Here is a 25,122-nt window from a genome sequence, read left to right as displayed (position 1 = left end):
TTTCTTATTATGATGGGTTATGACTAGTGATTTCCAAATGTTAAAACCATCTGTGTATCTCTGCAATAAACCCAACTCAGTCGTGATGTTTCTTTCTTTTTATAAACTGCTGCATTGTTGGATAATACTCTGAGATTTTTGCTTCCTTGAACATTTTTGGAAATCAGCCTGTGACTTTCCTCTCTTGTACTGTTCTTCTCAAGTTCTGGTTTCAAGATTATGCTAGTTTTACAAAATGAGTCCAAGTATTCTATATTTTTGTTTCTTGGAATACTTTACATATTACTGAAATAACCTCCTTAAATGAGGTAGAACTTACCAGTGAAGCTTTCTAGGTCTATCATTTTGGGGAAGGTGTTTGATCACCAATGCAATTTTTCCAACGGCGTGAGACTAGTCAGGTTTGCTATGTCTTCCTAAGTCTCTCTTGGTAAGTTGTATTCCTGTGGAAGTTGTTTGAGTTTTCAAATTTTTGGCAAAGTTTGCAATATCTTTATCTTCATAAAGCCTATACCAGAATCTGCAGTGACATCAACTCTTTCCTTCTTGAGATGGGTGATTTCTGCCTTTTTTTTTTTTTTTTAAGTGATGAATCATGCCACAAACTGGTTAATTTTATTAGTTTTGTTAAAACCAAAATTTCTGGCTTTCTTAATTATATCTATTTGTGTTGTTCAGTCACTAAGTCATGTCCAACTCTGCAACTCCATGGACTGCAGCATACCAGCTGTCCTTCACTATGTCCCGGAGTTTGCTCAAACTCCTGTCCATTGAGTTGGTGATGCCACCCAACCATCTCACCCTCTGTCATCCCCTTCTCCTGCCCTCAATCTTTCCCAGCATCAAGGTCTTTTCCAGTGAGCCGGCTCTTTGCATCAGGTGGCCAAAGTATTGGAGCTTCAGTTTCTGCATCAGTCCTTCCAGTGAATATTTAGGAACTGATTTCCTTTAGGATGGACTGGTTGGATTTTCTTGCAGTCCAAGGGACCCTCAAGAGTCTTCTCCAACACCACAGTATGAAAGCATCAATTGTTTGGCGCTCAGCCTTCTTGATGGTCCAACTGTCATATCCGTATGTGACTACTGGGAAAACCATAGCCTTGACTATACATACCTTTGTCAGCAAAATCATGTCTCTGCTTTTTAGTATGCTGTCTAGGGAAGGCCCTATATACATTTGTGTGTATCCTATTTCAGTAATTTCTACTCTTTTTTAAAATTAATTTAATTGGAGGATAATTGCTTCACAATATTGTGATGGTTTTTGCCATACATCAACATGAATCAGCCATGGGTGCACCTGTATCTCCCCAGATTTCTCTTGCCTGTACATCTCTTTAACCTTTGGGGGGATTTCCTCTATTGTCCTCTTTGTAAATTCTCAGCCTTACCTTTTTTTGTACTCACTTAGGCCTACCCATTTTAAAGTATTAATTTAGCTTAATCCTACAAGTTTTGATACGTGGTACTTATAGTTCAGTTCAAAATATTTATTATGAATTCCTCATTGACACAGATTATTCAGGAGAATAATCCTTTTCTAATATATAAGAATTTTTCATTTTTTGTTATTTGCTTCTAGCTTAAATCTAAAGTAGGGCCAGAAAACATACTCTACATAATTCTAATAATTTTAAGTTTGTTTAAACTTGCTCTCGGGCTTAGTATAAGGTCAATTTTTTAAACTGTTTTATGTATATTTGAAAAGGAATATTCTGTAGTCCTGTGGTGCAACATTCTAGCTATTCACCAGTCAACCCAATTTTGTGAAATGGTTTGCTCAAATTTTCCATATCCTTCCTGCTTTATCCAACCAATTTCTAAAAAGAAAAATTATGCTAAAACTTCCCAAATAAGATTGTAAATTTGAATGTTTCCCCTTTTAGTTCTTTAAATGTTGAGGCTCGTCAAGGAGGTTAAGAATGACTCAAAACCCACAACACTGTCAGCAGGAAAGAAGACCCTGCCCGAAACGAGTGAGACAAACACCAGCAAAAATAAGATGGTGTATTCAAATCTCAATATATCAACAATAATATTACACAGAAGTGGATTAAGGGCTCCGACTAAAGAATAAAATTTGCCAAGTTGGATTAAAAGACAAAATCCAACAGGAGGCTGTTTACAGAAGCCACATCTAAAACACAAGGACACAAGAGAGTGGAGAGCAAGCCTGGTCCGCCCGCCTGATGAGCTCCTTCCAAAGAGTGGTGACATCATGCGGTGTCTCAGACAGGGGACTAAGGCCCCCCATTCTACCGGACCCTTGGGGGGTCATCTGGAGGCTGTGGGCGCCTGCCCTGATCCGCCCAGGCAGGACCTTCCCGCTTTGCTGCCTCTCAGTGGCCTCGGCTGACAGGCGGGGGTCAGGACACAGGGGACCCTCATGTGCGTGAGTGCCGGGGGAGGGAAGGTTCTCTGCCCCCCACCTCCTGACCCCGGGAATTCCTGAGTTCACAACAGTCCGTGGTTTCTCCTACCAAAGTGACCACACTTCCTCACCAAGTAGATGGAGACAGACACAGGACCAAACTCCTAAACTGCCAATGGGTTTGTCACCAAATCAGTGGTTCTAGAAGGCTTTTCAATTCATGACTTGGGAGGGGTGTCGTCCGCGTGGCAGTGGACCTGGGGGATGAACACGGCTGCGGCTCACGGAACCTCTCACCGTTCACTTCATGGCTGACTTTCCACATTCTTAAAAAAGGACCTGAACTTCCCACAGCATCCAGCCGGGCTGGGAGCCCCCTGGCCTGGGCGGCATCAGGGCACGCACTGTCCTAACTCGGCCAGAGGAAGGCTGTGCACCCCCCAGCAAGCCCCTCGCCCTGTCTGAGCCTCTGTGCTCCTCCGCGCCTGCGGTGCAGGGCGATGCAGACTGGTATTTGCAAAGCCCACAAAACCGAGACTTAAAATGTCACACGGGCCTGTCGGGCAGGCCACCACCCCCCCACCCCCAACTCCTACAGAGGGCGAGCAAAAGGCCGGACAAGCCCTTCTCCTTTCAGCTCAAACCCCTGGTCCACAGCGCTGATTCCATCAGACCCTCCCGATGGCTCTGGAACGGCCGAGCGTCACTCCCTACACAGCCTGGAGGCAGCTGGATTCGTCTTTCTAGGTGGAAGGCCTAGACCTCTTCTGTTCCTTATTCTTCCTCAAGTTGTGGCTAGCTGTGAAGGCTGTGTGTTTAAACAATCTACTTACATGATCTCATACACCTAGCTTCTGAGACGGTCATCGAGGGACTTACTCCAGTCCTGGAAACATTCTAACACCCCCTTTCGATGGTCTGTTCACCCGGCCCCTGGCTCTCCTGCCGTCGGCATCAGTGCCTGCTCCTTCCACAGGGACCATGAGCAGCACAAGCCAGGCCCGGCTTGTGTCCCCAAAGATCCGATTTCAGGGGGGCGCTGGGCAAACCAGCCAATGGGTACCCGCCTTGAGCACTCACGGCACTGGGGACAAGTGCAGCCCCCCTGGGTCCCAAGCCAGCTCGGGCCTGGTTCCCTGACGGCACAGCCGGGCAGGGCCTTCCCAGAGCGCATGGACCGTCCCGAGGATTCCTCAGATCAGGTAAGGGCTCGGTGGGCAAAGATCGGGAAAAAAGATCAGAAACGCAGTGACGACAGGCAGGTCACTCCTGATGCCCCGAGGGAGGGGTGGGGCCCAGGGCAGCCCGGTGGCCCCAGGAAAGCGGGCCTAGTGACCCTGGTCATGCTGCCTCCTCCCACCAGGACCAAGATGAGCTCGCTCCCTCATGTGAGTCGGGGTTGGATTGTGCACCCCCATCCCCAGAGTCACACACTGGAACCCTAACAACCCCAGGGCCACGAACGAGACCCGAGTTAGAGATGAGGTCTTTACGTAAGCGATCATGTTAGAGGGAGGGCCTGCAGATGGCGTCCTTAGACAAAAGGGACACTGAGGGGCATGAGCAAAGGGGGAGCGCCCTGGGGACGCGACGACAGTCAGGGACCGGCCCCGCAGAGAGGCCGAGGGCAGACTCAGGAGGAACCAACTCTGCCGACACCTGCGCCTTGGACCTCTGGCCTCTGAACTGAGAGGATGTAAGTGTGCGTTGTTGGAGGCTCCCGGGCTCCACTGCAGACTGTCACTACGGGCCCAGGAAGCCAACTCGCGCGCTGCTCTCTCCCTGGAAGTCGGTGGGATTCTTCCCCCAACTTCGGGGAGGCTGCTGGATTCTCTGGAGGAGGCAGGAAGGCAGGAGCCAGCTTGTCCCCAGTGCCGATGACAGCCACACAGCCACACTCTGGTGCGGCCCCTCTGAGCGCCCTTCTTCCCCTTGGCAACCACCTTCAATAATTCAGAATGCACACTGGTACCTCCAGCCTCGTCCAGGGGGCAGAGACCTGCCCCAAAGGGAAGCTAAGCCCCCGTGGACCAGGAAGATAGGCGCCATGCTCCGCAGCGCTGAGGCCAGGAAGGCAGGTGCTGAGATGAGGTGCTCTCGTGGCCCCTCTGCAGCGGCTCAGGGCACCCCGGGCACACTCGGCGTGCCCACACATGGCACACACACACACACGTGGGTGCACACCACCCCTCTGCCCGCCTTGGCAGTTCTGGTGGCAAGGGCCAGAGGGGGAAGCGACACTTAAATGAACCTGAGTCAAGAAAGTCAGAGGCGTGGTTGGGGAACGCAAGCCCCCCAAACGGTGGCCTCCCTGAGCAATGGTCACCCTGAAGTCAGGGGGCCCCCTTCATGGCCCCAATGTGGGGAAGGTTCTGCTGGAGTGGGGCGAAGTAGCCGGAGGTGGGGCACCCTCCGCGGGGCTGAGTCCACGAAGGTGGCGGTTAGGGGGTCCCCACGCTGGGTCCCTGTGCTCCCCACCCCACCGTTCGCTCTCAAGGGCTCTCTGGAGCCCCACCAGCAGGCCACTTGGATCTTTGGGCCACTTTGGGGTCCTGGGTGGGGCAGCCACCGAACCGCGTGGTTCTGCCTCTGCAGTGCCCACCGGAGCAGCCACTTGGGGGGGCGGGGCAGCCAGAAGTGAAAGGGGAGGGGGGCTCTGGCGGGCCTCGGGGTGCCCAAGGGGGTGACGTACAGTCTGCACAGCGGGGCCGCTGCAGGCCGAGGAGTGAGGCTGCTGGGGAGGGCTGGAGCCAGGCCCCGGGGGCTCTGCAGCGGGGGTGTCTGGAGGCACCCGACGGAGCCTCCCAGTGGACAGGCCCGGTGACGGGTCCCCGGCCCTGCAGCATTCGGCCAGGCCCCCCCGCAGGATCTTCGGTCTCGGCCTGGGGGGGCCCTTGTGCCTCCAGTAGGGCGGGTGTCTGTGGGCAGGGCCGCTGGCCAAGCGAGGGCCCCGGGGGAGGCCCTTGGGCCCCAGGCCCCGCGGGCGGCGCCCGAGTCGGTCCACCTGGGTCCTCACGGCAGCCACCTCCTGAGCCAGGCCAGCCAGGGCCCCGGCCAGCTGGTCCAGCTTCTCCGAGAGGGCGGCGCCCAGGCTGCGGAGCTCCTGCTGCAGGGAAGTCCCACAGGGGCACGGCGGCCGCGGGGAGGTGCCAGGCGAGGCCCCAGGGACGGCGGCTGTGGGGTCTGGCTGGGGCACACCCCCTGGAAGGGGCCCCCCTTCGGTCCCGGCTGAAACCAGAGCGGGAGGCGGTGAGTGTGATCAGCTGCCAGGACATTCCCTCCCCCGAGTCCCTCCAGCTGGCGTGTCTGTCACCCCACCCACCAAGGGAAGGAAGGGTCCTGGTGACTCAGGCTGGGCGACGTGGAAGGCTGCCCCTCAAATTCACAGGCGAGACAGATCACAGGCCGGGTCTCCACGGAAACCAAGCTGGCTTAGGACAGTGACCGCCCCACCTCCTAGGAAAAGGACTGGTGGGGCCCTACCGCTGCCCCAGAGCAGCTAATTCTGCTCTGGAGGCTCAGCAGGCAGGGTCTCGAGAAGCCGCCAGGAGGCAGGGCCATGGGCAGCGTCTAGAGAGGCCCAGGTGTTTCCAGCAGGGGGACAAAGGGGGCCGCATCAGCACCCAGTGCTATTTGCTCTTTAGTCGCTCAGTTGCCCAGCTCTCTGTGACCCCATGGACGGCAGCACGCCAGGCTTCCCTGTCCTTCACCATCTCCTGAGTTGCTCAAACTCACATCCACTGAGTCAGTGATGCCGTCCAACCATCTCATCCTATGTCGTCCCCTTCTCCTGATTTCAATCTTTCCTAGTATCCAGGTCTTAGTCATAAGCAAACCACAGTGGTCCCCACCCCCTCCTGACCTTTACCCTCCCTAATCAAATTATAGACATAGGACTTTAAGACTTAACTTACTTAAAAAAAAAAAAAGTCACCTACTCCTTCACCCGAAGCTCTCCTGGACCTGGTCTTCACCCGAGGCCAGCCTCATAAGGAAGCCCCGTTACCACCTGGAGCCGCAGGACAGACCTGGTCTCCAGACAAGTCTAAGTCCCCAGACCAGCTCCGGCCTGCATCTCCCAGGACCCCCGGGACTTCAAACAGCAAAAGTGGAGACTGGAGCCCAAGGACACAAACGCTGCCCGGCCACATTCTTCAGGAAGGATCTCGGCTAAGGGTCAGCAGCAGTGCTGCTGTCCCGGCTGTCCTTCTAACCAAGGCGGGGCAGCAGGTCCACGGCCCCAGGCCAGCTCAGCACTCCTGATAAACAGCTGTATCTCCAGGCAGGCCAGGCCCACGACACGCCGGGGCCCCCACCACAGGCTTCAGGCGTGAGGATCGGGGTGCACGGCCCTGAGAGGACCAGGCACCGAGCCCCGCCCACCCGCTTCTGCCGTGGTCTGGAAGAGCTTCCCGGGGTCGGTGATACAGAATGCATCTCTGGGGACTTTCCCACCTGGTCACTCACTACTGCCCCTCATTTTACCTACCTGGTCGCTAAAGTCCCCTCAAACCCCAAACTTTGATTCTGGATGTATCTATTCAGTGTTCGTTTTGCCCTTAAGAAGCGTCTGTGTACTTTCATAAAATAGCCAGCTAGTCCTATAGGAAAACCCTGAAATGAAATAAGCCAGCTGAAGTGGACTCAACATGAGGCTCTTCCAACTTATGACCCAAACGAGCCTGGAAGGCTGTTCAGAGAAAGCCTTCCCCAGGCTGTGACCCGGGGGTTCTTCCTGGCCCACCCCGCCAGAAGGAGCTGAGCAGCGGGGAAGGAGGGAGGGGTGACCGTACAGACACTGAGCCCCAACTGCAACCCCCACCCCGTGCCTGCGGGGCTCCCGATACTTGAGGGGCCAGGGGAGCCCCAGCTCACCTGTCACACCTGGTCTTCCGTCCCTAGGCCCGAGGCCCCTGGATTCTTCACCGGCAGTCGGCTTCCAGGACTGGAGCCCATGGGCTGACCCAGGAGGCTGGCAGGGCCCAGGCCCCGGCCTTCTCCCCAGCTGAGCGGCAGGGCAGGGATGCACAGCAGATCGTGCGGGAAGAGCACTGAGCATCTCCGGTGTGGACACGCATGGCTCCGCCACGGCCACACTGACGGGGGGTACTTGGACACGGCCTAAAACAAAACAAAACTTTCAACTTTCAAGCACTGGTGAAATGAGGTGCAAGAGAGTTACACTGGGCTCGCCAGGAAGCCCATCTCTGCTTGAATGGCTGGCTGGGGCCCGCGGGCTGAGTGAGGGTGGACATTGTTTCCAGAATCCTCTGCAGCTCCAGCACGATGCCTCTGGCTCTCCCAGGAGGCTGGAGAGAGCAGGTGGAGAGGGCCATGCCCGCAGGTCCAGCCCCTGGTAAGGCTCCTCCAGGGACATGCTGGGGGCTCTGGGGGTCCATGCCCAGCCCACTCTGCTGTCTCCTGTCAGGCCCACGGGCAGGGAGGAACATGGGGACCAGCCAGGGCCTGTTCGGAGGCCAAGGACTGGGTGGAGTCACTGGCCTGAGTGCAGGGGGGCCCCCCTTCCTGGACCTGGCAACCCACCCACCCCTACCTCCTCCAGTGCAGCTCAGGGGGCCGGGCGGTCCCAGGGTCTCCAAGCACACTTCTCTCCAGGGCGAGTGGGACCCGCCTCCCACCTTCTCTTCTGCTTTTCCTGCTGGGAATGATCACTGGGTCAGGACTGGACTGAGAAGCAAGGAGGCATGATACATATATATATATATATATATATGCACGCACACATGCTAAATCGCTTCAGTCATGTCCGACTCCTTGCGACCCTATGGACTGTAGCCTGCCAGGTTCCTCTTTTCATGGGATTCTCCAGGCAAGAATACTGGAGCGGGCTGCCATTTCCTTCTCCTATTATATATACCAAGTTTACTGGGCTTCCCTCGTGGCTCAGACAGTAAAGAATCTGCCTGCAAAGCACAACATTCGAGTATGATCCCTGGGTTGGGAAGACCCCCTGGAGGAGGACACGGCAACCCACTCCAGTGTTCTTGCCTGGAGAGTCCCATGGACAGGGGAGCCTGGTGGGCTACAGTCCATGGGGTTGCAAAGAGTCAGACACGACTGAGCGATGGACACTTTGACTTTCCAAGTTGATTACCAGGCCTTTAAACACACTTGTTTGACACCCCTGGGGCCCCAGGGGCCTCAACATCTCCACCTTCTTTTCTCGGACACGGCTCGTCCTACAGGGAACTCAGGCGTGACAAAGGCAGAGAGCCTTCCAGCAAGAGTCAGGCCAAGTGATGAGTGGGACTGTCCCTGCACCTGTGGCCCTCCTGGGGGACACACCCCTCCCCCCTCTGGAGACCCCGGGCTCACCTGCACTGAGGTCACAGCAGTGCCTGGGCTCACATCTCCTCAAGCCTTCTCCAGGGCTGCAGCCAGCACGGGGGCCGCCATGGTGTGGGGACGGGGGGCCAAGGCCCTTGCCGCTGGGAGGGTGGTCCCTCTCTGGCACAAATAGAGCCGGGGTCAGGGTGGCGCTCACACGCTGGGGCCGGGCTCCCGGTCCCCCTCTCCCCCCAGAGAGCTCACCCTGCAGGAGGGGCTGCCAGAGCTCGGGCTCCGGCCTTGGGTCTTCTCCTTCTGAGCTGCTGATGCTTGAGCTGGAGCTGGAGCAGGGGCTGGGGCCCAGGCCGGCCAGGCAGGCAAAGCGCAAGGGCCCCCCGGGCAAGATCCCTTTCAGAGAGTTCTCCAGGCAGTGGAGCGGGGAAGGCTTGGTGGCTGGCCCTGGGCAAATGGCAATCAAAGAGCCCTCTGTCCAGGAACCCGAGGACAGGCCGGAGGGCCTCGGCCTCCGTGGGCCGGCCCGCGGAGCTGGTTCCCCTCCAGCTCAGCCCCACACAAGCTCTGGGGGAGCCTGAACAGCATCCCGTGGCCACGGGAAGCGGAGGGAAGCAAAGCCAGATGCTGGTCTGGCCCCCAGCCACTCTGGAAGGCTGCGGCAGAAACTTCCAGAAGCCTCAAGACCCTGGAGGCCACTAACAGTCTGTTTCCAGCCAGGCTCTGGGGCTCATAAGCCAGGCGGCCCTTTCTACTTGTGTTCATTCAGGACCAGCAGCCTGCGGAGAGGCTCAGTTAAGTCCACCAGCTCTTGCCTGGTGGGAGTATGACAAATACCTGAACTTTCTCAATGAGGTCAGGCCTGATCCACCCACTTCAGCAAATCTAGGAAAGGATTCCGCTGTAAGTTCAACTGAACTGCAGCAGGAGACCCCCCCCACTCCAGCCCCCACCGGCCTCCATCCCCAGGCAACTAGTATTAAGGAAATAACCAGTCCTTCGCCCAGAGAAACCCAGTCTCTGGATGAGAGCACTGCTTTCCCCATTTGCTTTCAGCACACCTTGGAGCGCTCCAGCCAGCAGGGTTTCAGAGACGCACACACACACCCCGCAGCCAGCAGTCCAGGAATGGCTGAGACAGCAAAGGAGTGGAGGAATAGAAGGGGAAGGTGGAGGTCTATTCTCTCATCACAGATTTTACGCAGAGGGGAGGAGACACGCTGGCGAGTCCCTGGGCAAGAGTCCTGCTCACCTTCTTGAAGCCACCTCCACTGTCCCGGCCTGGCCGCCCCGAGCTCTCTGGGGCCTTGTGGGGAACAGGTGGACAGGGCCCCGGAGGCCAGGGCCTGCGGGCTGGCCAGTCGGAGGCTCCTGGCAGGCACGTCGCCCCCACGCTGTCCCAGGTGCGCTGGTTCACAGGCCTCGCCCCTCAGTCCTGTTTCAATGAGAAGCCAAGAGGCCCATCAGCCTGGGAGCCCTGAGGTAGCACGCAGGCCAGGGAGGCGCTGTTCAGAAGACAAATTTCGGTCAACTGTTGGATGAAGCTACTGAAGTGGGACACGCCCCAGCCCTGCGGATGTTCCCAGGGCCATCCTCACCCTCCAGGATCTCGTTATTCCTGGACCCAGCTACCCAGCCTCCCGGGAGCCCCCACAGCTCAGCGCCGTGCCAGAGACCAAGGCCAGGATACAGACTCCCTGCTGCCAAGGCCCCGGCTCAGGGCTGGACTCGGAGCAGCACCGGGGGGCTGGGTGTCCAGGCCCGGCTCGCCCCTCCACCCAGGACAGCAGCGCTATTGGCCTTGTGGCCTCCCACGAGCCTCTGGCCAGGCCGCTTCCAGAAGGTCGTCTCACCTCAGACCGGGACGTGGGCCCACCCACATTACCTGCCACCCAGTTCCTGGGCTCCGCTCGCCGTGGCCCTCCATCTCCGGCCGAGGAGCAGGGCCAGGCCGGCTGCGGCCGGGGCGCAGGTATCTCTCTGAGACAGTTCTCCAGGCCCTGGAGCGGGGAGGTCCCCATGGGGCTTCCTGTAAAAACCCAACACTCATGGTCTTAGCCGGCCAGAGCTCAGGCCTGCAAACCCCAGGAGCCTTGCCTGAGCCCCGGGTCCACTGCAGCTGGAGCCCAGGGCCTGTCACGCTGGCTCAGGGCACCCAGACGGAGACCTGGCCCAGACCCGTGTCAGCCCTGTCTCTGGGTGGCCCTGGGAGAGGCCTCCTCATCTTCACCGCCTACAGAGAGAAGCCGGTCAGCAGGCCAGCAGGCCACTGATGGGGGAGATGGGCCCCGAGGCTGGAATGTCATCAGCTATTCACTATTCACGTGACTACTCAAAGAGGGAAAAGGGTACAGATGCAGCAAGTGAAGAAGGAGAATGTGAATGCATTTCAACTCAAGGATAAAAACACACTGCAGAAATCCTATTTCGAGTGACAGCGCTGGAAAAGCTATAGCCACTACATGAACTGAAATTCTAGATAAAGGAAAGGCCCCTTCCTTCCACATCTCAGTCAAGCTCTTTCCTGAAAAGCATCTTTGCTGATGCGGGCGTCAGGCAGAGAGGGGGAGAAGAGAGAAGCTGCCAGAACTCCGGGCATCATGGGGCTGGGACCTCAGTGTCTCGAGAAGAGCCCTGCACATGGCTTCCCCACGGACGCTGCGGGGTTCTGGGGCAGCGCAGGGAGAGCTAGGAGGCCGGGCTGGACGCATCCACAAGGCGGTGTGAAGTCGCCTGCTGTTTGGGTGACTCAGAAAACCAGGTCTGCCAATAGAGAACGCTAGAGAAGGAACCACAGACACAGCAGCTGCAGCAAAGAGGGGAGGGGGCCCATGCAGCCCCAAAGGGAAGTGGTAAGATGGGGAGCTCGGCGGAGTAGCAGCGAGGACGCTCGCCCGTGCAGGAACACAGGGCGCCAAGCCCATCTGCTGGCTCTGGAGGGCCCAGCGCAGAGCCCCGGGGGCGGCTTCAGGCCTTTCCACTGACAGCGTGAGGCCAGGACACAGAGGTGAGTCCCGGGGGACCAGGTGTCCATGCACAAGGCAGACAGGGAACCCTGGGATTGTTCAGGTGGAGAAAAGGGTTGAGGTCCTGCAAGGTCCCCGCAAGGTCCCCTCACGGACAGACCTGGGGGGCTCAGGCACCATACAGACAGTCTAAGATGGCTTTACACATTTTCCCTAAGTTGGAGAGTCAGGCAGATGTTACAGACACTGCCTTCTTCGACGCTGGGATGAGGAAGTATTTGATGCTTCTAGTAAGAAACATCAAATGCTTTCTAGAGATCTTGGGTGTTGTTCTGCCTCTTCTGAGCCAAGTCACTAAAACAGACCCCTGCCCCCCAAAACAGGTCTGCTCTTTGCAGCCGTACCGGGAGTGGAGGCCTGGCTCGGACACTGGCCGGATAGGACGCGTGGTGGTGGGCAGGGCCGCCCCCCGCCCTTCCCCAGGACCCACTCCCAGTCTCAGGCCGGCCAGCTCACCTTTTCCCGGCCGATGCCCCTGGCTGCGCTCAGGGGTCTGGAAATCCAGGTCCCCGTCAGAGCTGCTGGATGACGAGAAGCTGCTGGGGGTGCCTTGGGAGCCCAGGGGCAGGGCCGGGCTGTCTCTTGTGCAGCCCTGCAGGCCCAGAGGCGGCAGAGGCCCCACGACCACCTCTGTGGGGAAACGGCACGGCTGGCATCGAGGGGAAACCGCAGGCCAAGAGGTCCCCAGGGCGCTGGGCTGCGGATGGGTGCCCAGCCCTGCCCCAACACCTCTCCCGTGCGATCTCCCCTGAGGTTAGGGTGCTCATGGCCCTGATTAAAAGCCAGTAGCTTGTTAACCCACATAAACCCAACTGCTGGCCTCGGGGGCCTAGAGGGTCAGGGAAGCTCTCAGAGGTGGCAGGAGGCAGAGTTTAACTGGCTTCCACCAAACGCAGGGGCTGTTGGGGGGCAGGCATGAGATGGGGCTGGGAGACAGGGCCATGTGCACCCCACCTTTGGCCCGGGATGAGGAGGGGGTACCTGATGGCATCCTCGGCACTCCCCCCGACTGACCCCGTGCCGTGCATAAGGACAAACGCCACCCCGAGCCCACGGCACAGGCTACCTTTGCTGTGCGGTCCGCGGCGCGGCAGCTCGGGCCTCTGAGACCCGGGGTCTCCTGGCTGGGGGCTCCGGGACCAAAAGCTGGCCGGCGGCTGGGGAGGTAACGACCCACTCAGGGGAATGCCCCTCAGACAGGCCTCCAGGGCTTCCAGGGGTGAGCTCGAGGCGCTGCCGGCTGGGACGGGGAGATGGCCCGTCACCATCTCTGGCCCATCTTCCTCCCGGCCCAGCCCCAGCTGACTGCCCGGCCTGCCTGCCTTCCACAGGGGTGGCGAGTCCCGCACCAGGCGTGGGGTCTGCCAGGCAGGACACCCTTCCCTCTATGCCAGCTTCCATCGGCTCTCTGCTCCCCAGTCTGGGGGAGCAAGGCCAGCTGTACCCAGGCACGGGGCAGGTGGAGAGAGAGCCACGGCAGTGGGCAGCTTCCCGACACTTGGGGGTTCTCTGCAAAACCAAGGTCCTTCTAATGGAAGGCTCCCTGGCCAAGGGCCTGGGTTAAGGAGGAAGGAGATTAAGGGACGGGATTACCCACTTGGGACCCTGAAGAAGGAAATGGCAACCACTCCAGTATTCTTGCCTGGAAAACCCCATGGACAGAGGAGCCTGGCGGGCTATAGTCCATGGTGTCACAAGAGTCGGACACGATTTAGCGACTAAACCACCACCACCACAACCGCTTGGGAAGGAAGGCCAAGCGGATACCTCTGTCCACCCATGAGACAAGCCAGGTGCCCCTTCCCTGTGGGCTGGCAGAACCTTGGTGGGGGCCTGAGAACCCCACCCGGGAGGACTTGAGCAGACGAGCCCAGGCCTCACCTTGAGCTGCAGGGCCCCAGCTGGGCACCCGCACCTGGGCGGGGGCGGTGTCTCTGACATTCCTGGGGCTGCTGGCGGCAGAGGGGCCGTGGGGCCGCTTGCTGAGCTGACAGGATGTGGGCTCCAGGGGTCCCTGGGGCCAGCTGTCCTCCACCTTCACTGCAGAGAGCACGCTGACAGCTCCAGGCCCAGGCCCCGGAGGAGGGGTCTGGAGGGGTCGGAGTCCTGTGGGAAGCCCCTCATGAGGTCTCTATAGGGTTAGGATGGGGTTTCCATGGTCCCCAGCTTCCACAGCCATCTCAGCTCCAAGACAGTCACTGCCCAACCACCAGCAGATGGACCAAATCCCACCTCCACGTCTAGAGGTTTCTACCAAGGGCTGCCAAGCCAGCCCACCCCAGGAGCACCAAGTCAGGGTCCTGCTTCCGAGGCCAGCAGGCCCGCCTCCAAACGACTCTATCAGGAGTTCTGGAACACCGATGACCCATGGTGAACCCAAACGATCACAAGAACCTCCACATTAGAAAGAGCCCCGGAATGTGCACTGCCCAGAGCTCTGCCTTCTGCTTTTTGTCTCTCCCTCCCAGCCCTTCCCGCCTTCCTTCTGGAACCCTCAGCTCCTCCTATAAGAGCCAACCTGGAACATTTGCACATTGATGCACCTCCCACACGCCCAGCTCCTTCTATAGCACGAGCCCCAACGTCTGACCACTCCAGCCGACATGCTGACGTGTGGGCCCGAGTGTCTGGTAGTGGAAGGTCTGCTTGGAACAGAGAAAGGAAGCAAGTGATGCCCAGGGGCCTCCCTGCCCAGCTGGCGGCCTTTACCTCCAGAATTCCTTTTCCAGGCCCCTGGGTCCTCCCGCAGCCGTGGGTCGCTGGCTCCTGAGGGGCTGGGATGCCTGTCCCGAGCCTCAGGGATCTCCTTCAGACAGTTCAGCAGGCCCTGGAGGGGACAATCTCCTGAGGCCGCCTCTGTCTTCACTACAGGAAAAAAGGAACACACGACCCCCTGAACCTGGTGACCCCAGTCTCGGTGACAACAACCGAAAGAGGGATCAGTTAAAGGTCCAAGGCCGGAAACCTGGGGATGTGGGTCTTCTTGCAACTCACTCAGCCTTGCGCGGGGCCACTGTCTTAGCGCTTGGTTTAAAAATGCCTGGCTACACCTCCCAGAGCTGGCTGGGTAAAAGGAAGATGAGGTTCTGCTCTGAGAACGAACGAAAGAAGTGGGTGGCCTGGCTCACTACTTGGAGACAGTTCTCTTGGCCTTGAACAGAACTTAATTTGAGGAGGCCCAAGCGTTTTACACTCACTCACACACACATTATTAGTGCGCCTAAGCCTCAGGACAGTCCTCTAAGGTGAGAACAGTTACCCCTTTTACAGACGGGAAACTGAGGCTCGAAGCCTCAAGGAGCTTTTCACAGTCTGCCTGGCTACGAGGCTTCACAGTTCAGGGCTGAGGCTCCAGCCCCCACCATATCACCCCCATCCCTAAAGCCCATCCCAAGCATCCCGCGTAGTGTCAACAAGAAGTGCCCCTCAGCCTCTTATTCTCAGATGTCCCACCTTAGGATGAGTCAAGAACCCATAAGAATCCAGGGCAAAATCTATTTCTGAGTTTTCTTCTACGAGCTGATGATGCTGACCATGCTATTCCCCTATCACAGCCATCTGGCTCGAGAAACGTGACACCAGAGATACTGGAGCAGCCAAGCTGGCAAGTATCCTTAGGGAAGACGTCATATTTACAGAGAAGTATCTACAGAGAGTGACTGGAGCTCTCCACGGGCTCAGAAACCTTGGCCGGAGGAGACAGGTCCGCAGGGACTCACCGGCCCAGGGCGGGCCCTTAGGCCCCAGCTCTGCCCTGGTCAGCTGGGAGGCACCCAGGCTGTGGGTGGGCGGTGGTGGCGAGCTCCGCGGTCCCTCGGGGCCCTGGGGCCCGGGCTCGAGGATCTCCTTCAGGCAGTTGATGAGGCCTTGCAAGGGGCTGTGCCCAGGAGAGATGCCCGCAGCTCCTGCAAGGCCAGCCGCGGTCAGGTTTCCCACCCGTGACCACAGGGATGCTGTCTGCCGGGTAGGGCCGTCAGGAGGCCCAGGTGGGGGCCACACAATGCCTCCCCACCCGCCCCCCATCCTTAGCCCCACCCTCAGGAGAGCCGGCCTCTCACCTGCCCCCGGGGACCCTCTCTTCAGATTCCTGCAGCTCTTGCTACTGCCCTGGCTGCCGGTGGTGGGGCTGGGCTCCCGGCCAGGGGCTCCTGGGCTCCCCTCCTCCGCGGGCCACAGCTTGTTGGCAGTTTCTGTTGCAGGAGAGACAGGCAGGCCTTTCCAGCCCTGGCTCCACACCCTGAGAAATCGCTCCCCCACACACACACAGAGGACGGGTCTCCCCAGCTTCTAACTGCTCCCTGAGGGACAGCTGAGTCCTGGGAACTTGGTGGCTCTGCCAGCTACAATGGGCTTGTTCCCAGAGTCCATCCCAAGGGTGGCAGAGTCCTTCCCCATTTCCTTCCGGTGTGAATGTAAACACAAGACTGCTCGCCCCGGGGACCCTCCTGTGATGGCAGCCTCTGATTGCCTCAGCAAGTCAGGCCCCAGCCTTGCACTCAACAATTCTCAAAGCTGGACACCTTGGACCCCAGAGCAAAGGTACCAGCTGACACCTGAAACTACAGGCTAAATGGGGCATGCTTTTCTTTTTTTTGGTGGCCACCTGGCATGTGGAATCTTAGTTCCCTGACCAGGGATTGAACCCACACCTCCTCCATTGGAAGGGCAGAGTCTTAACCACTGGATCACCAAGGTTAAGCCCCTAAACAGGGTATTTTTTTTTAGCACTGGCTACTTTATGCCATATTAATTTAAAATAGTTTAGATAAAAATAGATATTCAGACAAATGTAAAATCTGCAAGCATTTTAAAAATAAACTGAGACCCAGAGAAATTCCAAAGGCCAGCGTTGTCTTCCCCCACTGTCAGGGCTGCCCTGATGAGAGGTCTGAGAGTCAGGTCCACAGGCGCAGTGCCCACAGCACTCCGCGAGTGAGGCTGAGCATCCTGAATCCTCGCTGGTCCCCAGACAGAGGCCAGCACCAGGCCTGCTCCACACACCGCCCCCTGCCCCACCGAGGAGCTGGACCCAGTTATAAAGGAAACCGAGTCCTGGAAAAGAATCAAGAGGGTGTGGGCCCCCTGCACTGGGTCCTACTCACTGATGGGGCGGGGGCTCCCCAGCCCCCCGGCTCCCGGGGTGCTGCTGGATGAGCTGCCGCTGGGCGTGGCGGCCAGGCCAAGCCGGCCCACGGGTGTATCTGGAAGGCAGCGGAGCAGGTCTCGAAGAGGGCACGTGTCCTCCGTCACAGCTGCGGGGGGCGGGGGGACACTGGAATTAAGCCTGGCGGGAGGTACAATGCCCCAACACTGGCCCTTCCTTGCCACGTTCCACCAACAATGACCATTATGTCAGTAACCTCTGCCTTGTCATCCCTGGGCTCTGAGATGTAGATGCAGGCTGTGGCCTTGTTCTGTTAAGATCTTCCCCAGCTGACCATCAGCTGAGGGGACGCAAAGAAACCCTGCAGGCTGGGGCTGGGGGGGACAGACTCCTGGGGAGGCGGGAGGGCCTTGAGAGCTTGGGGGAGGAAGAAGTCTGGTGAGATGGGGAGAGCACAGGCTGCGGGGGACTCGGCCACTGGGCACTCATCTACAGAACAGGGACGGCCTCACCCGCCATGTAGGGCAGGACGCGACGGGGGCCCCAAGGGCATGGATGGATGAAGCCGTGGCGAAACCACTAGAGAAAGTCAGAGGCCGCAGTCTCTCCCCTGTCCGGGTCCGTTCAGGCCACCGGCCTGCCACCTGGCCATTCATGTTAACGGGTAACTCCACCCAGGGGCCGGGCTGGCAGCTTGAACTCGTCTGTGGGACGCAGCGGGGCCCACCGTCGGACTCACCCTCAGGGCTCGCAGCCGCCCCATCCAGGCTGGGTCCCCCACTACTCTCGGGGCTGCCTTCCCCGAACAGGAACTCGGGGATCTCCTGCACGAGCTGCACCAGGGCGCTGAGGTGCAGGCTGTGCTGGGGGGCTCCTCCTGCCAAGAGACCACAGTGAACCCCCACCCCCCCAACATCAGTCAGCATGCGCTGCATCTCATGTAATCCTCCCACTACGGGAAGGGCCGCAAAGGAGACACTGATGTCCGCAAAGAGGACCTGGGTTCAGGGCAGGTGCCCCGCGTGTGGGCACGGCAGGACCAAGATGCAGGGGGCTGCGGGTAACAGAGCTCCTCTCTGCTCTGTCCCTCTGTCCCTGTTGGGCCACGGAGGGGACGCCAAGCAGGGCTGCCTCCCCATCTCCGGCCACCATCCAGACTCCTGCCTCTCCTGCCAACCCCTGGACCACATCCACCCGCCCGAGCTCTCTGGACCTTCAAGGGCTGCAATTGGCTCTGCTCGGGTGGCCGGGGAGGGGGCCTGAGGGGCGAAGACTCTCTCAGGGTGAGCCCAGGCTTCTTCTGAGCACTTCACGCAATAAGCAACAGTATACCAGGCTCCTGGTCCAGAGGGGTCGGGGATGAAAGGTCAGGGAAGGGTGGGTGTGGCGAGGTGGGGAGTGCTGAGGTCATGGTGTCCTGTAGGGGATGAAGCCAGGGGCCAACGACCACACGGTAGGAGGGACACGAGTGAGTCCACCGGGGCCCAGGTGACCCATGGGGATCAGGACCCCGGAGGGGCTCTCATCTGCACAGATTACTCACCCAGGGGGCCTCCTCCCTGGGTTGGCTCCTGCCCGTCTCCAGCACGGCTCCGGGCCCCCACCGCTCCTCCAGGCTCTGAGGGAGATAAGAAGGCCGAGAGGGGGAGCGGCTCCGCCGTCCCTGGGAAAGAAAAGAGGGCCCATCACCGGGAGTGGAAGCCAGCCTCCGTCCTTCTACATCATCACACCAGAGGCCCAGGCACCCAGACATCCAGGCACCTGTGTACATGTGTGTATGTGTGACCACCCAAACCCCATGTACATGAGTGTACATGTGTTTCTGTGTGACCACCCAAACCCCATGTACATGCATGTACACATCTATCCACGTGACCTCCCAAACCCCATGTACATGCATGTACATGTCTATCCATGTGACCTCCCACACCCCATGTACATGTGTGTACACGTCTACCCATGTGACCACCCAAACTCCATGTACATGTGTACACGTGACACCCAAACCCTGTGTACATGTGTACACACATGCCTGTGTGACCACCCAAACCCCATGAACATGCATGTACATGTCTATCCATGTGACCACCCAAACCCCATGTACATGTGTGTACGTGACCACCCAATCCCTGTGTGCATGTGTACACATGAGTGTGTGACCATGTTCGTGTGACCATTTGACCATGTACACATATTCGTGTAACCATCCCAAACCCTTGTCATGTGTGTACATATGTGTGTCTGTGTGACCACCCAAACCCCAGGGACCGTCAGAACCTCCAAGACCAGGGCCTTTGTGCCAGTTGTTTGGCACCCCCACCAAATCACACCCAGACCCTTGGTACCATCCACAGAAACAAAGGCATGGAAGGCCCGAGAGGTGAACCCCAGCTCAGCACCAGGCTCTCAGATGCCACCTCACTGTGTGAACAAAGACTAAGGCCCCACGAGCCGCCCGAGGTCCCGGGCGACCCTGGGCCCTTGAGATGCTGTGCCGTCACCCTCCCACCCGACGCCGGGCCCCGCCCGCTCCTCACCCAGGGAGGCCAGCGTGTCGTAGTTCTCCCGCATCACGTCCAAGTAGAGCGCCCTCTGGCCCTCCCCCAGCAGCCGCCACTCGTCCTCAGAGAACCGCACAGCCAGGTCCTGGAAGGCGATCGACACCTGTGGGCACAACCTCAGGGCAGTTGGCTCGTTCCCTCCTAGCAAGACCGCCCCGGGAGTTATCCTCGGCGTGCTGACCCAGCCCGCAGCCCGCGTCCCCTGGTGGACACGCCGGGGGCAGGGGAGGTCGGGCAGCGAGAGCACGGGGTGAGCACCTGACATGTGGGAATGGGCAAAGGGGCAACAGGACAAGAGACGTGTCCCCCAAAAGGTACACTGATGTCTTCACCCCGGTACCCAAGAATGTGGCCTTATTCAACACTAGGGTCGCTGTCAACTGTGTCCCCATAAAGGTATGCTAATGTCTTCACCCCGGTACCCGAGAATGTGGCCTTACTCAAAACGAGGGTCGCTGTAGATGTAATTAGTTAAGCTAAGGTCATAATGGAATAATGTAGGTCTTTAATCCAATATCTGGAGAAGGAAATGGCAACCCACTCCAGTACTCTTGCCTGGAAAATTCCATGGACAGAGGAGCCTGGTAGGCTACAGTCCATACGGTCGCAAAGAGTCGGACACAACTGAGAGGCTTCACTTTTACTTTCTTTCACTTTAATCCAGTATGACTTGTGTCCTTATAAGAAGAGGGGCAGAGACAGACCCACAGGGAGGAAAAGTCCACATGACCAGGGAGGCAGGAGTGATGGGGCCACAAGCCAAGGAATGCCCAGCGCCTCCAGAGGCTGGAAGAGGAAGGCAGGATCCTCTCCTAGAGTCTTCAGTAGGGCGTGGGCTTGCCAACAGTTTGATTTGGGACTTCACCCCTCTTGCACTGTGAGAGATTAAATTTGTTGTTTAAGCCCCCACCCCCACTTTGTGAAAGTACTTTCATGGCAATCCAGGGAAGGTAATACAGAGAGTCTCGTGCCCTGTAGCTCAGGTCCAAGAAAAGGTTGACTCCAGGATGGGAACTCCAGCCAGCCCAGAATTCACCGTGTTATAACAAGTTTTTTAAGATGGTGATGGAGGAGACAGGATGGCTCTTGAGTACAAATAAATGATAAATAAGTACAAATAAATGTGTGTGTATGTATTAGTCACTCGGTTGTGTCCAACTCTTTATGACTCCATGACCTGAAGCCCACCAGGCTCCTCTGGCCATGGAATTCTCCAGGCAAGAATACTGGGGTGGGTTGTCATTTCCTTCTCCAGGGGATCTTCCTAATACCTGAATATTCACTGGAAGGACTGAAGCTGAAGCTCCAATACTTTGGCCACCTGATGTAAAGAGTTACTCATTAGAAAAGACCCTGATGCTGGGAAAGACTGAGGGCAGGAGGACAGAGGATGAAAAGGTTGGCTGGCATCACTGACTCATTGGACATGAGTTTGAGTAAACTCCAGGAGATAGTGAAGGACAGGGCAGCCTAGTGTGCTGCAGTCCATGGGGTCGCAGAGTTGGAAATGACTTAGCAGCTGAACAACAGCTCCTGCATTGCAGGCAGATTCTTTAGCATCTGAGCCGCCAGGGAAGCCACTGCTAAACGGCTGAGTCTAATAGCACGGCCTTGGCTGTAGCAGCAGGTGGGGAACCGAGCAAAGACGAGTGGCGATTCTCTTGACCAGCTAGTTCACGTCAACCGACAGCTTCACTATTTAGCAAACCCGGTAAACAGTCTGCGTCCTTATTCTCCCATCAGAATTTACTACCTAACAACTGAAAACACAAAAGAGCTTTTAGGTTCATATTAGGTTCACAGTTACCTTTGTTGAGGACTGAATTTCTCACCTTCTCTTAGTTCAACTAAATCACGATTGTGTTCAGTGCTTTCAAAACACAGAAGTTAACATCTTCAAGCTTCCCAGATGATTCTGACACATTCTAAGTTTAGAATCACAGGGCTGGGGAAGAGCTGCTGTCCAGTCACTGGCTGGATACTGGGCAGAACCTGCCTGGGCTGCCAGAAATGAAAACTACTCCAGTAAATGGGACCCTCTCCTCCCCCCAGGGGCGAGCTGTCCACCGTAGCACATCTATGAACTAGAAATCACCAACAACTGCAGAATACCTTTAAGGGGTAGTGAGCATTTAATGCCAACTTCTATTCTAGGCTCACACGGTGAAGAAGCTGTCTGCAATGCAGGAGCCACAGGGAGATGCAGGTTTGATCCCTGGGTGGGGAAGATCTCCCAGGGAAGGGAATGGCCACTCACTCCAGTATTCTTGCCTTGAGAATCCCATGGACAGAGGAGCCTGGAAGGCTACGGTCTACAGGGTTGCAAAGAGTTGGAAACCACTGAGTGATTAACTCACTTTTTTTTTTTCTTTTCCATTTACAATAGGGGGCTCTTCAATTTCTACTTGAATACCCATAGCAACTGTGGGGGCTCACCACAGTCCTATGGCTGGCATAATCTGGCATTAGAAGTTCTGGGACACAAACAGGCATAGTGTGGAGGTTTGAGCGTGACCCCAGGAGCCAGGTGGCTGGAATCCCAATCCCTGCTTTGCTTCACATTTAGCTCTGGGCTCAGTAAACTCATCTATAAAAGGAGGATCGTAAGAACCTCTCTCATAGGGATGTTGTGAAGAGTAAATGAATTACTGTAAGAAAAGTGCCCAGAACAAATGCTGGGATGTGGTAAGTGCTGTGATTCCTGCTCATGCAGCCAAATCTGTCTGCCTCACATCCACCGGTAGGTCACAGTCGGCCACCTCCAGCTACACACACCACTCCTGACCCCAAATGCCTCTTTGTCTCCTGGCTAAATATACCAGCTCTTTTAGACATCCGGAAGAGATGGTTTCCAGGCCACTCGCCACCTCAGCCAAAAGATAAACTCTTGTCCCACAAAGTTGGGAATGGGAACTGACTGTGGCCAGGGTAAGTGGTTCTATCGGTAGCCGCCTTCACCCAGAAAAAAGCAGAGGAGTGTGTGTGTGTGTGTGTGTGTGTGTGTGTGTGTGTGTGTGTGTGTGTGTGTGTGTGCGCATGCACAAAAAAGGTAGGGAGCGAGCACAATGTGCAAACCCTCAGGCCACAGACTCGGCCTGCAGGTCCTTCCCAGAGCAAACCCACTCTCCTGGCATGCTTCAGGCTCAGTCCTGAGCCTCCGATCAGACCCTGAGCTCTGCCGCCCCGACCTGTGGGCTCTGCTCCCACAGCCCCTGGGCACTTGGGGGTCACGTTAGACAGGAAGGCAGGAGGCGCACCCTGTTCCTCTCCATCTGACGGTGACCTACCAGCCCCCAAGGCCACGGCCAGGCACCTTCTCCATGAAGACACACAGTGTGAGGACACACCCCAGGACATCGGATCTGAACAATCAGTGATCCAATCCCTCGCTGAATGGAAAAGAAAACTGAGGTCTGAGGAGGCCTGAGCATGGGCCCGTGGGCACATCTGAGCAGAGACGGGGGTGGTGATGGAGGGTGTCCTTCAGCTTCCTAACCATGCGGCCAGATCTGAAGAGGAGACTGCCCCTGCTCCCACAGCCGCCAACTTGCCGGTTGTTGTTCAGTGGCTCAGCCGTGTCCGATTCTGCGACCCCACAGACTGCAGCTCTCCAGGCTTCCCTGTCCTTCGCCGTCTCCCGGAGTGTGCTCAAATTCACGTCCATTGAGTCGGTGATGCCATCCAACCATCTCACCCTCTGTCGCCCCCTAATCTGCCTGGCTTCTCGCTTTCTCCCAGGAGCTCGTGCGGCATTAATGCCATCAAGGTCTCCGCACAGTGCTGCGCTGCCTGGCCACAGACTGCCCCAGCCCCTCATCACCACCGCTCCTGGGCCCTCAAACCGTGGAATCGACAGTTGCCTGACAGTGGCCCAAGCTCATGAGCCACAATTACAGAGCTGGCTGCAGAGGACCCCCAAAAGGACATCCAGCCACTCCCCACTGGTACCATCATGTTTCTTAGCACCTCCACCGCCCTGCACACAACTTGCACCCAACAAACTGGTCCCGGGCTATGACAGATGGGGCTGGCTCCCCCTGTAGCTCTCGAACCTACACATCTCACCTAATGGCTAAAAACCTGGGACCCTGTTCATGCCCTCCCCCAGCCGGGATCCCAGGATCCTAACAAGAAGGAAAGTGCCCAGATTTACTCTTTCTCCTTGGGCCTCCATGCCCATCGCTCCCAGGATAATTTATAATAAAAAGCCACGCCAAGAGATGGTGACGCTTAACCCAAAGGAGTTTCCAAAGATGGAGCTGCAGCTCCAAGTCCGCGTACACAGCGGGGACGGGGAGAAGGGAAGAGGGGGCGTCCCGGATCCTGGACTTCCCTGCACCAAATCCTGCGCACCCCCACTCCCACGCACCTCGCCCGGCCAAAGTTGGCGGGTCCCAGGCTCGCCCTCCGCCCTCGAGGCCCGCACAGCGCCGCTCGGGGCAGGCCCGGCCGAGGCGATCGTCTGTCCTCCCTGGCTGCCGGCGGGGTCCCGGCTCGCGCGGCGCGGTCCGGGCTCGCCTTACCTGGCCCGCCATCCCGGACTCAGTCTCCGCTCCCGACTTCCGGCACGGCGCGGCGAGCACTCGCTCGGTCAGCGATCCAGGTCGGCGCAGGAGGAAATCCGGCTCCTGGGCGCAGGCCGCAGGGGAGGGGGCAGGGCGGGTGGGCGTCCGGAGCAGCCCAGAGCACTGCATCCCAGGAGAGGGGGACCAGCCCCCGCGGCCCTCCGGGCGCAGGCGCGAACTACATTTCCCAGAAGGCGCCGCCGAGCCGGCCTGGAAGGCGGGGGGCGAGGGGAGGGCGGGGCGAGCCTGGCGGCGCCCTCTCCCCGCTGGTTCAGCCTAGACCCGGTGAAGCTTGCCAGGGGAGGGGCTTGGCGCGGGATCCGCCTTGTGTGGCCAGCTCGCAGTATGCTTGCCGGACTAAACCCGTGCATCCACACATCCATCCATCCATCCATCCTTTCTTGCATCCAACTTTTACTGAGCGATTCCTATCCGCCAGGTGGGGATGCTCGGGTTAAACGCGACCCGTCTCTCCCGAAGGACGCATCCCGCAAACCGACCGTGACTAGGGAAGGGGTGGGGGAAGCGGACCCCGAGAGCGGCGGAGGGGGCTGCAGGCTGGACCCCTTGACTTGAGTGGTGGATGGGCCGGAGTGGCCGCCAGACCCCGGCGTGCGCTCAGGTCTGTCCCCCCGCTCCCGCGCTCACCCTCGCCTTGACCCGGGAGCCACTGTACTGTGTGACTATTTGCTGCTCTGTTTTGTTGATTTGGAGACATTCCTGACACTTAGTAGGCCCTCAGATAAATGTGTTGAATGAGTGGAGCGTGAGCCCACCATTCTCCAGGTCAGAAAGGACGCAGAGGGGCTGGGGAGAGTTGTGGACTCGGTCCGAGGGAGACGATGCCCGGCTGGGCCTCATCCCCGGTCTGGTGGACCCCTGTTAGGACAGCTTAGAGAAGGTGGGCTCGTGGGGCTAAACCTCGGTTTGCAGGGGCCGAGGAAGCCGGGGTCCAACAGGAGGCGACGCCTGCATCCGGGAGAGCCCTTCCCCACGCCTGCGCCCCGACAGTTCTCTTCCTCTGGACTCAGAGAAAGGGAATTTCTTGCCCAGAAATCCCAGTGTTGATCCCTGTGGGTCTAACCTCCGTGGGTCTCCGCTGGCCTTGCTGCGTATGACCTCCCAGAGCTTCAGGGTACAACGTTGCCCACCTTGGTCTGGCCTCCAAGGAAAGACCAGGTGGGTAGAACACCCT

General features: G+C 58.0%; 1 protein-coding gene across 6 annotated transcripts; it reads right to left on the bottom strand.

The window, feature by feature from the left end:
* Positions 1 to 1,988: 1,988 nt before the first annotated feature.
* KRBA1 (KRAB-A domain containing 1) lies at positions 1,989 to 24,117 on the bottom strand. Of its 6 annotated transcripts, none has more exons than XM_043464039.1 (18): positions 23,886 to 24,116; positions 19,339 to 19,465; positions 18,345 to 18,464; positions 17,541 to 17,678; positions 16,800 to 16,949; positions 15,756 to 15,887; positions 15,417 to 15,602; positions 14,407 to 14,562; positions 13,579 to 13,803; positions 12,764 to 12,937; positions 12,154 to 12,327; positions 10,557 to 10,700; positions 9,924 to 10,106; positions 8,924 to 9,118; positions 8,708 to 8,839; positions 7,926 to 8,030; positions 7,247 to 7,492; positions 1,989 to 5,599 (listed from the first exon to the last, which is right to left on the bottom strand). In XM_043464039.1, exons 1-18 carry the CDS (start codon positions 24,054 to 24,056, stop codon positions 4,719 to 4,721), a joined length of 3,639 nt encoding a protein of 1,212 aa, XP_043319974.1. In that variant the 5' UTR covers positions 24,057 to 24,116; the 3' UTR covers positions 1,989 to 4,718. The 6 variants fall into 6 exon arrangements, with proteins under 6 accessions (XP_043319974.1, XP_043319975.1, XP_043319976.1 ...); XM_043464040.1 differs by having other exon boundaries at positions 7,926 to 8,027; XM_043464041.1 differs by having other exon boundaries at positions 19,339 to 19,447.
* Positions 24,118 to 25,122: the final 1,005 nt, after the last annotated feature.

Source organism: Cervus canadensis, chromosome 3 (assembly GCF_019320065.1).
Source record: "Cervus canadensis isolate Bull #8, Minnesota chromosome 3, ASM1932006v1, whole genome shotgun sequence".
NCBI classification, from domain to species: domain Eukaryota; kingdom Metazoa; phylum Chordata; class Mammalia; order Artiodactyla; family Cervidae; genus Cervus; species Cervus canadensis.
The sequence above is the reverse complement of the archived record's forward strand: the minus strand, read 5'-3'. Positions and strand labels throughout refer to the sequence as shown.

Excerpts from the sequence above, each read along its gene's own strand:
- KRBA1 (XM_043464039.1), bottom strand. The coding sequence starts at position 24,056 with ATGCAGTGCTCTGGGCTGCTCCGGACGCCCACCCGCCCTGCCCCCTCC. Across the intron at positions 16,950-17,540 it reads GGCGGCTGCGAGCCCTGAGG|CTGTGACGGAGGACACGTGC; the intron begins GTGAGTCCGACG and ends CGCCCCCCGCAG. Across the intron at positions 13,804-14,406 it reads CTGGAAAAGGAATTCTGGAG|GACTCCGACCCCTCCAGACC; the intron begins GTAAAGGCCGCC and ends GGCTTCCCACAG.